Genomic DNA, 12,538 nt, shown 5'->3' on the forward strand with positions numbered 1-12,538 from the left:
AAATTAAAATTTAAATAAAACCATCTTAAAGATAATCTGTTGCTATTTCTTATGTTTTCTAAATTCCCACTTCTTTCAATTCCTTTAGAAGTGATAATGTATTTTATTATTTTTGTTAGATTCTTTTGTTTTCAACATGAAAAAATAAAGCCTTACATTGATCAGATTATTGAGGTAACTTTGCTAAATAGTGGTTTTCACAGAAATTGTAATGTAAGGATGTAAGAGCAATGTCTTCATATGGTCAGTGACTAATTGACAATCTTCTCAATTATTGCTGTTCATTTCTGTCTTGCCTTCTGTATTTGGGAACTTGTCTTGCATGCTTATGAGCCATCGTGTTTGTCTGCTGCTCAGTTGGTCAATATTAAGCATTATTTCTTGCTTGTCAATGTGATTTGGTATCTTGTCTTATTATAGGATAATGCTGTGTGACCTGGCAGAAGGCTAGATATAAACAATGGTAAACTCTGCATGTATTTCTCTGTCTTTGTTATTCTTGTTTTCTGTATCCCACACTTGACGCTCAGCAGAAGGTGCTGCACTTCTTTCACTTGCGGCCATGTCACTTGTTTTTGTGATAACTAACCCTAGACCACAGGCCCCTTAGACAAGGTTGCAGCTGATATTTTTTGACTTTCCAGAGTGTATCAGACAATAAGCTTTCTGTTAAGACCAAGATCAAAGATTCAGCCTGAGTAATTCATAAGGTATCACATGGCAGATGGACAGACCTTTTATTTATTTATTTATTTATTATATATATATATATATATATATATATATATATATATATATATATATATATATATATATATATATATATATATATATTAATTATATACCTAGAGAGAGAGCGAGACTACAGCTGGCACATGTGAATTTCACTAAAAGACTTACTTGCAGTTTTTTATTTTCTTCTTTCTTGTCTGTGATATTAAAACCACCAAAACCTTCATAATATTGGCTTTATGATTATTATTGATTTTTATATGTTTTGTAAATTATTTTGCTGTTTTTCTAGTGAAATGTTTGTGTTAATTCATTTTTTACTTATTTTTCTCCAAACAATTTTTTGTTAAAAATTCTGTACTGATTTTCCTTTTTTATTTTAATTGTTTTCATTTACTTGCTTCCCTTCTCTACCCTTTTCATGTTCAGCCTGATGCAGTAGGTCTCACATTTATGCAGAAGTACAGCTAATAGGGCTGCAACATGAGCCCCTATTTAAGAATTTTTCAGGCCTCAGGCTAATGGCTGGGGCATTGGAATTATTCTCTTTGTTGGCTCCACTTTCATCACTTCACTAAAATCTGGATGGTATTACTGAAGGTTAGATCATGAATCTTGGATTTTTTGTATTGCTTGTCCTTTTTGTTTCATATTTGCGTTTAACATTAATAGGCTTCTTGGCCTATTTATTTATTTATTTTGAAAGGACTTTGCCTTATTGATTTTTGGGTGAAGTCATGTGTTATTAAAGCAATTGAAGGAAAATATTCTCTTTAGAAGTCCACAGTCTTCCTTCCGTCTCTAAGCTTAAATCTTAGCAGGCAAACATTCCTTATTTATTAGAGTGGTAATATTATCAATAACTAACATGACCTTCCTTTTATTTATGCTTTAAAGGCTTTATATTATTTGACCATATGCAGTTTTCTTTGCCAGTGCCTTTTATTAGATGCTGGGATATAAAACCCTATTATTACTGAATGTGAGTGATTTTTTTATTGTGAGTAACATCACAGCACAGTGACATCAGCACTTGAATAATCAACACAAGTCGAGATGGGTTACTGATAGTGTTAGATTAAAAAAGCAAAAGGTAAGTAAAAGACCCATTAGAGTCATGCAGTCACTGTTCTGGAGAACAGCTCCTTATTATTTTATATTCATTTGACAGTCATTGGCATCAGAAAATGGGTGCTGAGGGAAAAGTGCCAATTGTTGATGGTACATACTGTGGGAACAGTAAAGAATGAATAGCAGGATGCCAGCACTTAAATTTATTTTTTTGATAACAGTTGTTATTTTGTTGTATTAGACATAGGCATGGCATAGTCACCTTGCAGCAGTGACTTTGACAAAGTAGAAGCTGCCAAAATAAAACAGTAAATATTATCAACATTCACACTTGAGTTTACATATACTACATGCCTATTTTACTAAGTAAATTCTTGTTCATAATGCCAGGGCGATAAATGTCTCCGTAAAACATGCTAGTTGTTGTGGACCCTTTATATCAACCCTCCTCCATCTTACAGAGGCAAGGTATGAATATTTTGATTTTTATTATTGATAGAAATGATAATTTATATTTTATCCATGTATCAGAGATTACTGGGTTGGGCCTATTGTAACAGTGCACCATGCAGTGACTGCTGAGGGGAGCTGATCCTTCTCATTGGTGCCACATGTGATATACTTTTAACACCAGTAATTACATTTACAGTATATAGACACAGTAAAATGCTATTAGGGTTCGGTTAACTTCATTATCACAGCAGTAAGTTCTTGTTGCCCAGATCTTTACAAGCATTTATTTCTAAGTCTACTTTCATTTTCATTGCAAGAGAAATTTTTTAAAATAAATATTTGTAAAAGAGCTATTCCTTGTGCTTTTACATGATGTTCTACACATCCATTGCTCTGTTAAGCTACTGTTTTACTTGGGTGCATACAATAGCTATCATGTTAGAAAAGTTACACATGATGTAACGTTCAGGTGTGTCTGTGGTGCCTTCTGACTCAGCGGTATGAGAAGATCCCCACATATTACACACTGTTTGACTAATTATTCAAGATGTTTTTCGGTTCTCTCCTTATTTTTGGCCCTGTAAACTAGAAAAACTCTAATCTTTAGGCTACCTTTGGAGCATATTTTGTGTAGAAAATTACATTCTTATGATAAGGAATAAACCAATAGGTGTCATCAACTGACCCCCTTAATTTGAAACCAGAGGTCAGAGTTACCCCTTTTCACAAAAATTTGAAAAATTGTGGATCTCTAATATAGGTAGGTGGAATGTCATTTTATTCTGTTTCAAGGTTGCTGGATATGACAATATTTTTTCTTATTTACTGGTTGTCTTAGCACTGCAATTGCCACTTCCAGGTTAAAAATGGCAAATTTTAAGCATAACTGCGTGGGGTATCATTTTAGACTACTTCAAAGTTAGTGAGTGTGAATAAGAAGTCATTTTTAATTTTGATTTTTGATACTTTACTAGGGATCTAACCCTCTATGGACCTAAGATTAAAAATAAGAATTTCTATTAAAATCGAGAATATTTAGATTTTATGCATTAAAATTAAAATATCTGATGCAGCTATTCTTGTTTATTATGTACTTCTCCATCATGAAGTAAATCATTGCATTTCTTATGAACATCCCAAATTAGGGCAACTTATGACATTTTGTTTTTTTATTTACTTCAAACAGTCACTTATCACACTATTTTTAATTAAATATTTTTACAGCAGTTAGCCATACTAAAAATAACAGTGATAATGGAATATAATTATGTTTGTAGAGAAAATAAAACAATACTTTACAATATCATTTAGCTCAGATAGGTTTGTGGTGCCTCAGATGGTTTTTATAGATGCCACATTCCAACTGAAGTAATGCAAAAATTGCTTTGACTAATGTACTGTTGTTGGTCGTGGAAGGTCTATGGCTAACTTTAGTCCATATTTCTTAAAGAAAACATTTTTGAAAGAAGATCCTGACATACAGTAAAAATTTATAATGGAATCTCATATTAAAATTGTTGGCTGCATCAGAACACGATGGAACATTGGAACATGATAGCAGATAATTGTGGAGATTTGTCAATAAAATATAGCACCAAAGAATCATTGAATTATTGTGATCTGTAGATAATGCAGAAGGGATGTTATTTTTAGTTAATGTACATATTGAATACATGGAAAAAGTTTGGAAAGCACTGCCTTAGGTTACATTAATGTTTACAAATGATTGCACTATTAGCAGCCTGTGAACACCTGAAAATGGCAGAGGTTTTTGAATGAGTGCACTACCTCAACAAAAATATTGTTATCATAAATGAACATTTTCTAAACTATTGTTAATGTTCACAGGAGACGGTGCTATTGTTTTTTTATTTTGTCTCTATTGATTTCTGAATGTGTGATGGCTTCACAGGCTTTTAAACATGTGCACTCACTCAAGAGGAATCTAGTAATCTTTTAGGGATGCTCTCATCAGGCTTCTGTAGAGCTGATACTGATTACCAATTTCAAATTACTTGAATTAGCCGATTCTGATACCAATTATCCTTTTGAAAACATTTACCTAAGTTAATTGAACCCCAGGTGTGTAGAAGCTTTATATTCTATAGTAAAGTGTTACCCTTGGTATTTTTACAATTAAATATACAGACACTGCCAGTCATTTTTTAACAAAATGAAATTTGTAGACTTCTTGTTCAGTGACCATAAAAAACACTAAAACAAATAAAATCCCCTTAACAATACACTAGTAAACTAGTAAAACATGTACACAAAACATTTATCCATAATACATATGGTATAGAAGAAAATAAATATTAGATAAATAAATATTAGAAATATTAGAAGAAAAATAGCCTAACTTGGATCTTAAAATACCAAGCCTATTTCTTACAAAGCAGCAAGGGCAAATTCTTCTTTATCTGTTCCATTTCTAATTCTTCTTTATCTAATTCTTCTAATTCAAAATGTGTGCTGCTGTTCTAAACACCGTTCACTCACTGACCACACTCAGTCAAGTGGTATCTCTAAATAAAAGGCAAAGTCACAATAATATACAAGTAGGGATGTTTTAAGGCAAGATATTTATACTTACTAATCATGGCACCAGAGAGTGGAGACATCTTACATGTTCATTAGCACATGCAAGTAAGAACTTTACTAGACTCTAATACTGTACTTGACAATAATGATTGTATAAACCTATAAAATAAAAAGATCTGAACTCACTAAAGCATCTTCTCTTTTTTTTGTTTTTCTCCACTTTAAGTTCAGCATGCAATTTCTCTCTATACACACAGAGATTCTCAAGCTTCTCAGATTTCTTTTTCTCAACTTATCACTCCATTTTCTTTAATGTAAAAGCCACTATGCTGGTGTTCTCTCTCCTTAAGTCTGTTTGACTGCTCTATTTTTACATAACACATTCATGAAACAAAAAGACACGTGCACTTCTTCAAATACTATAGCTCTTTGCTTAAAGGAGCTCTGAATCTTCATTACCATAAAAACTGAGAAAAACATATGCTGAAAAAAACATTTTATGAACCCAGACTATTTACCAAATACCAATTAAGTCATTTGGAGTGAACATTTAGATTAACAGCCAATCAAATGGAGCACATTTATTACTGTTATATATGTATTTTTAATATCTTTAATTTTGTGTGCATTGCTCATCTCTCTCCAACCCACCTGTGATACTGAAAATATTTGAATTTTAGTTAGGAATTTCCGTATGATGACAACCCAAAAAAACATTCACCGTGTTATTGTGTGGTGCACTGTGTATTAAATAATAATAATAACAAAAACACTTTAACCATAATAATGAAAATATGTGAAGCTGCACATGCTGCAAGTGGTTAACCCTTATTCACATTAATATAGTCCTGGCCATATTCAATCCATAAGGTTGACGAGCAATGAAAATACTGTAAACTGTATTGTACTAATAATTAGTGTCATTTTAAACTCTTTTAAACACTGGCTATATGGTGAAGACCATTTTACACTAACAATGCTAGTGATATGTTATTAAATAACCTTCTTCAAATCACACCATCCCCTTTAAACAAAGATATACATTAGAAATCCTTGAACTTTCAAGTGCTAAATACAGACTAAAGTATAAATATTTACTTAGATAAAAGTGCTGTGTTCAGTGCCTATTTAACAAAATTGCAGTTTCAGACAAGAGATTAATATTCACAGTTTTTACTATTAAGCAAATTGGTTCACTTTTAAAGACAGTGGAACTGCAAAAATAAAGTTAAGCGTTTGTTTTTAATCTAAAGCTATTTTATTAGCAAGTAAAAAAAGTCAAGTTAAATTGCTCTTGTCAAACACTTTATGTCCTACTGGCCTTTGGTGTTATCCTGGCTAACTACATCAGACCACTCCCATCTGTTAACACTATTACTGGTACAAAATAAATATTGGCAACTACCCTGCTGATCAATACCTTTTTGTTATGTTCTCTTCTCTTGTACTGGCTGTTTTACCCATATTTTGTGCTTTCTACTAATGGCCAGTTGCAAATAGTTTCTTTAGCTACTCTCTATTGTTGTTTTTTAGACTCCATCAGGGCATTTATTTGCCATGATGGTTTTTGATGCATTTTTAAACATCATTACTTTATAAATATTGGGGATTATTTATAATGAACGGTTCAAGCCAAAAAAGAAAAATTCCATGAGGAGAACAAGATGGCAAACATATTCTACAGCACCATGAAATAAACCAGTTGGCTTGAAAAGGAAAACCAAAACAAACAAACAAAAAAACACACACTTGAGGTGTCATTTGTCAAGGTCACAGCAAAGTTTGTTCCATGGTGTCACTCATGATGTCATCAATGTGCAACACCTTAAGTCCAAGAACATGACATATACAAAGGTGAAACAAACAGAAAAGAAAGAGAACATAGAGATTAAATGTTGTGCCAAAAAGCCATTAACTCCATAATACCAAAACATTATTACACTGCATGTGTATAAATATAGAAAATTACACTCTCATATTTGCTCTGTTAAATTTGGAATCACAAGCTGTATACATACTGTATATAGGATATATACATTTAATAAATATCATTACTTCTAAATTAAATTATTTCTGTGTATTTTATACATGTTATTTTTATGCTTTTATGATTCAGCTCAGAGGTTAGTCTCTTTTTATTGCCATGATTCTGTGGTGTTGAAGTGTACAGAAATCACATTTTGCATATTTTAATATAATGACCATTTGGAATGTGTATTTTTGATTGTTAGTTTTGTAGATTGTCATATAGCCTTTTTCTTTATCACAATTATCACCATTTTGGGTATTTGTTTTCATGTTGGCAGCCATAATATTTTTGGTAATGGCATTCCGCTGCCATCATGTAACTACAGGAAGTGACAGATGGAGCCATGCTAGTTCTGGTGTCAAATATTCTTGAATCTATCTAGGTAAATTTCTTTGACTATGAGTTTGACTTACATTTTGGTTCCTTTTTTCCTTTTTGCTAGACATTTTTTGACCATGAGCTACCTAATGTCCCCTAATTATTTCGATTATTTTCTTACCATTTTTCCTTCTGCCATATTCAATATGGCAAAACATCCATGTCTCTTTCACAAATTTTGCCCTATCAGAGTGTCACTTGGCAAAAATAAAACAAATGGATACATTTTAATGGTAATCCCCAGTTTCAGCATAAATAAAAAGCATTAATATATCTATTTTGATAAAAAAGGGAGAAAATCTAAATTATGTGCATTTCTGCACCAAAACTGAAACTGTAACAAAATTTTAAATGCCCTCTACTGTTTACACAAACCGCAGATTAACAAGAAGAAAAGGATCTGCATTTTCTGACAGAAAGGGCAATCACTTAATCTCTTCTTTTTAACCTTTCTTAAAAGAAAATTACAATGAAGTTCATTCTGGCTTAAAAATTCAGACAAGTGAAAAAAGTAACATTCAAGGACACTGTAAATGTAAATGTCAACCTAGGCTCAAATCAAACCAAATTATACAACACAATTAAGGCTGCAAGACTTTTCATTGATTCAAATAAGGCAAGATACTTGTGAAGAAAAAAAAACAAAACATAATTGTTTTCACTATAGTTAAAAATCATATTTGGAAATACTGTTCAGTGAAGTAAAGCCATGAAGTTCCATTAAAATAAAAAAAACATATTAATATGATGGTATGCAGCACAAAACAATCTTTATTACTTTATATCTTTTGAGACATGCATGGTTCTTCTCAGTTATGAAATTACAATCATTCAAACAATATATAAACATGTTCCTTGCAAAATGCTATTTTTTGAAACTGCATTCTTCCATTGAAATTTCTGTGCTGCAACATCTTAAAAAATGGCAATTAAAATTATGCATACACTACTTAATTTTCTCAATCAGAGAGGTAAAAGACGCTTAAGATAATCAAACAGAATAACTTATACAAATATCCTATAAGATAAAGCAAGGAAAAACAGCATATGGTTATTATGTGATCTTTGGACTTAACAGAGGAAAAGATACTTTAATGCATCTTTAGCCATGTCTTTATGTATTGTTTACAGATCTCCTGAAAATGATTGTTACAGTACAGCAGGTATCACAGTGTTTCCTCTTCATTAGTTAACAGGCAAACATTCAGTACAGCAACTTTGAACATATTTAAAAGCATTATTTACAGACACTATTTTCAACATAAATATTGGCTTTAACAGAAGTATGAATGATATACAAAAACAAGACAACATAGGCAAGCCAATACACTTGGTATTTGTTTTCTTTTCAGAGTAGTCTTGTGTTGCCATCAAATCTTTTAAGCCACAAATTAAGAACATCAGAAATATTCAAACCTACTAAACTATCATTGCACATTATTTCTTGTACTATCAACCCCAGTGGCACTAAAACATTGCCTCTCTTTTTGCTGTATACTATAAAGGCTGTAAGCACAATCTACCATTTTCCAAACCCATTTTTTAATTACAAAATTGCTGGCAGCTCCAGAATTAAGTGCAATGGAGGAATGTCACCCTGGATGGAATGTCCATCCATCACTGGGCAGATTTATACACACACCAATACTTGCTTAGAGTTGCAATTTAGCCAAAATAGTTTGTATTTGAGATATGGCTGGGAGTCACATTACATAGAGAAAACTCTAGAGAAAGCACAAGAAGAAAAGCAATCTTCATAGAGTGACTAGGCCAAGTATAAACTCAGCACACTGGAGGTGAGAGGCAGCAGTGCCAACCATGGTATTATTCTTCTGCTTTCCACATAATTTAAGAAAAAATAATTTTCTGCAAATATGCCCTTTGACGATCCTAAATTATCCCTAGTGTGTGCTTGATGTGTGGGTGTGTGTGTGCCCTGCGGTGGGCTTGCGCCCTGCCCAGGGTTTGTTTCTAGCCTTGCGCCCCGTATTGGCTAGGATTGGCTTCAGTAGAGCCCCGTGACCCTGTAGTTAGGATATAGCGGGTTGGATAATGGATGGATGGATATGCCCATTGAAAGGCAATATTTTATGGCACCTCATTCCATTCTTTAGTCTAATGCAGTATAGTAATGAGGAAGCTTTTAGCAGATTTTTCCACCAACAGAACTGACACATTTTTTTAAATACAGCATATTGCTTAGTGAAACTGTGTAAAGTGCATGGTCCCAAAAAGTATTTAATTTCTTACAATTTGTATCTGTGTTGGATATTCATTCACAGGTTTACATTTCTGCTGTCTTTTACCTTCAAAAGCATTTTGGAAAAATTTAGCACAATGTTTAAATGGGCCTCTTTCATTTTGTATTTGGGACTAATGAATTCTACACTACTCATGAATGTGCTAATGTTTATGAGTATAATTATAAGAGACTCTCTGAATACACACACAAACAAAGCATTGTGATAAGGTGGCAAACTGATCAAGAGAAAAAAGAATATCAGGCAAAAATGAAAGGAAAATTGACAGTGTACATTTTTCAGACAGTGACACATTCTGGAGAAAATATACTAAGATATTTGACTTGATTCACATATATGAAACATAGTCACTAGACCCCAAAAGGGGTATATTGATCAGGGTTGCACACATTAGTCCAGTTAATTTTAACGGCAAGGTTATTTAGAGAAAGTACTCACTAAGTGAGTGGCACTGCTGTAATATAAATGATTTATAAGTTGCATTGGCATCTATTTTAATGCAATGAAGGAATTCCATCTAGGGATCCAAGTAAATGATGATACAACCCACCAGTGACATAAAGAAACATCTTTGTGTAGTCAGATGGTGAAGACAGTAGGTGCTATGTGCTCATTTGTTCTCCCTTTGAGTATGTGTATGTGGGATAAATCATACTGAATTATAAAGAAGACATTTTTAATTTTATTACTCTTGTAAGATTCATTCCTCTAGTTCTGGGGTAGTTAAGGTGCTGTGCTATCAAATGTACACATTTTATGAATATTTATACACCAGCTTATTTAATTTCATGCACAATTTTATAGTATGAAGTCACATTTCTATTTAATAAAGAAATAACTAAAATCCAAAAGAGGTTTTATAAATGCTACTTAAATAGAGTTTAAGGAACAGAATAAGAAAATGATGCTTTTTTTCTCCAATGAGGACTTGAAGATGAAGCATAGTTTTTTAGTCAGTTGGTTCCCTCTGGTTGCACACAGATTTCTAGCTCCTCTTAGCAGCAGTAATGATCCATGAAAAAAATGTTTTGGGGGAAAAAAATAAAAAAAATTGTTTTACTCAAATCAGGAAATACTTGAGCCGCTAGCAGGGGACTTTCCCATCCTCCTGGTTACTCTGTCCTTTTCTTGATCAATTTCTTAATATTGGATTCTTCATCATAGGCTGAAAAGAGGAGGATTCCACTGAAGTATAATTCTCTATTACCCTTTTTATTTTAAGGGGAAAAGGGGATGATTCAATTTCCATGCAACAAAAAGTTACTTTTCAAATGAAAAAAGTAAAATATTCTACCACTGTAATCAGCATATCATATGCTTTTCAAATAATGCATTTTGCTTCCACTCTGCTACAATAAACTCATTTTGCAACTCATATACCACATTAATTTAGGAAAACAAAAATATGTATTCACCATATGCCTGACTCTAATTTACCATTCAAGTAAAGTAAAACAAAAAAAAGTGCTTGAAGAAAAATCCAAAATTTAAATCCCGAACTATGTTCAGTGGTTAAATGCAAATTGGTTTGATTTAGTTGAAAATCATTATCAGAACAGTTAGACTAGCTTTCTACACATTTACAGCTTTCCTTTCAGGCCAAACAGGAATGAATGGTACCACCAGTTACCACTTCAATACTAGCGAAATAGGGTTTTATCCAAACTTACCATGATGGTTGTGACAACCACAGTTCTGTTTTCAATTCCAGATGTATCATTGGGGAACATAATCTCATTCTGTATTAACACCAACTTGTCTATGTCATTCCAGTATCCGATCTGTAGAAAAGATAAATAATATATATCAACAGAATACAAATACAAACAAAAAAAATGAACCTGACTCTTCTCAGACCTAGACAGACATAACATGTATGTTAAATATTAACACATTTTTAACATATTTAAAATAAAACTATTAACAAGGCTTCTCTTGTTATTTATAGAAATTCTCCATTAACATTGCTTTACCCTCCTAAAGTTTGTTGACTGAGTTTAAAACGTCTTTCATATTCAGGGGTACAACTGACACATGGCGACAACTTACTTTAAATGGGTGACATAAATTCATTGCAGGGCTGTTTATTTGATATGACTGAAAAAGTAGACATCTAAAATGAATCTGTAAAGAAGATTATTTTTTTTTGTTTCAAAGACTTATAGTTTAATAAGACAGTGTAAAATCAGTCTACCCAAAGAATGAATTGAAACAGCAAGTGAGGACTATTTGTGATTATGCTGAGATTTTCCAGATTTGATTTGTAATTTCATTGAGTGTGATATATTGTCATTTCACTTTTAGCTAAAAAGAATAATCACTACCTCTTTTACACGTATCGTTATACAGAGTTTATGAACATGAGGGATTCGCTTATGATCGCATTATTATAAAAAGTTCGATTCAGTGAGTGTGACAAGAGGAATTTGAGGACATATTAACAAAATGGGGGGAAAATTATACAAATGCAAGTAGAAGACAGACTAATAGGCAGATTGATCTTTTTTTTCCCTGGAAGGGAAATTCACTTTCTCCAGCAGCAACACAGAACTTTGCAGAACAGCAAAAATGCAAACTATTACTTAAGTAGATCCAGAACAACATAATAAGTATTACATTATAATATAAATATAGAACCCGATGCCAATGTATCTATTATAACTATCTAGAATGAGGAAAGGCAAAATGGGACAGTAATAAATAATCTGCACACTGGTGGCAAAAACAAGCCTTAGATGAGCCCCTTAAAAACATATGTTGGTATAAATAAAGGTGTTCTAAGGCAAAGTGTTGTGGAGAGGATTTTGACATCAACTTCTCTTCTGCCTAAAATGGGTCCATGGCTAGTCATGTAATACAGATGGCCTTACTAATCAGTTTATTTAGACATTTTGCATAGCCTGTGATTGTGACTTTCTCCAGCAGGCCATAGCATAGAACAATACACTGGTCACTATAGACTGACAGAACACAACCAGCACCTTGTGAGAAATATTAAAATCTGCATCTGCACATAGAGAAAAGCCTGGTCTGAGTCTACTGTTATGGTGGCTCTTTGTTATCAAAATCTTAC

At 32.6% G+C, this 12,538-nt stretch overlaps 1 protein-coding gene across 6 annotated transcripts in view; it reads right to left on the reverse strand.

Annotated features, from left to right (window-relative positions):
* LOC114650634 (glutamate receptor 4) overlaps nucleotides 1-12,538 on the reverse strand; it is a 473,072-nt gene that overhangs the window by 95,238 nt on the left and 365,296 nt on the right. For 5 of the 6 annotated variants that reach the window (XR_007934826.1, XM_051926884.1, XM_028800403.2 and 2 more), the window contains exon 9: nucleotides 11,136-11,246. Coding sequence is in view for 5 of the 6 variants with exons in the window: in XM_051926884.1 (XP_051782844.1) it covers nucleotides 11,136-11,246 (111 nt within the window). In the remaining variant the exon portion in view is untranslated. Of the gene's footprint in view, nucleotides 1-9,243; nucleotides 10,631-11,135; nucleotides 11,247-12,538 lie in introns of those variants that run through there. The other variant, XM_051926887.1, reaches the window with a different exon arrangement.

Source organism: Erpetoichthys calabaricus, chromosome 4 (genome assembly GCF_900747795.2).
Source record: "Erpetoichthys calabaricus chromosome 4, fErpCal1.3, whole genome shotgun sequence".
NCBI classification, from domain to species: Eukaryota; Metazoa; Chordata; class Cladistia; order Polypteriformes; family Polypteridae; genus Erpetoichthys; species Erpetoichthys calabaricus.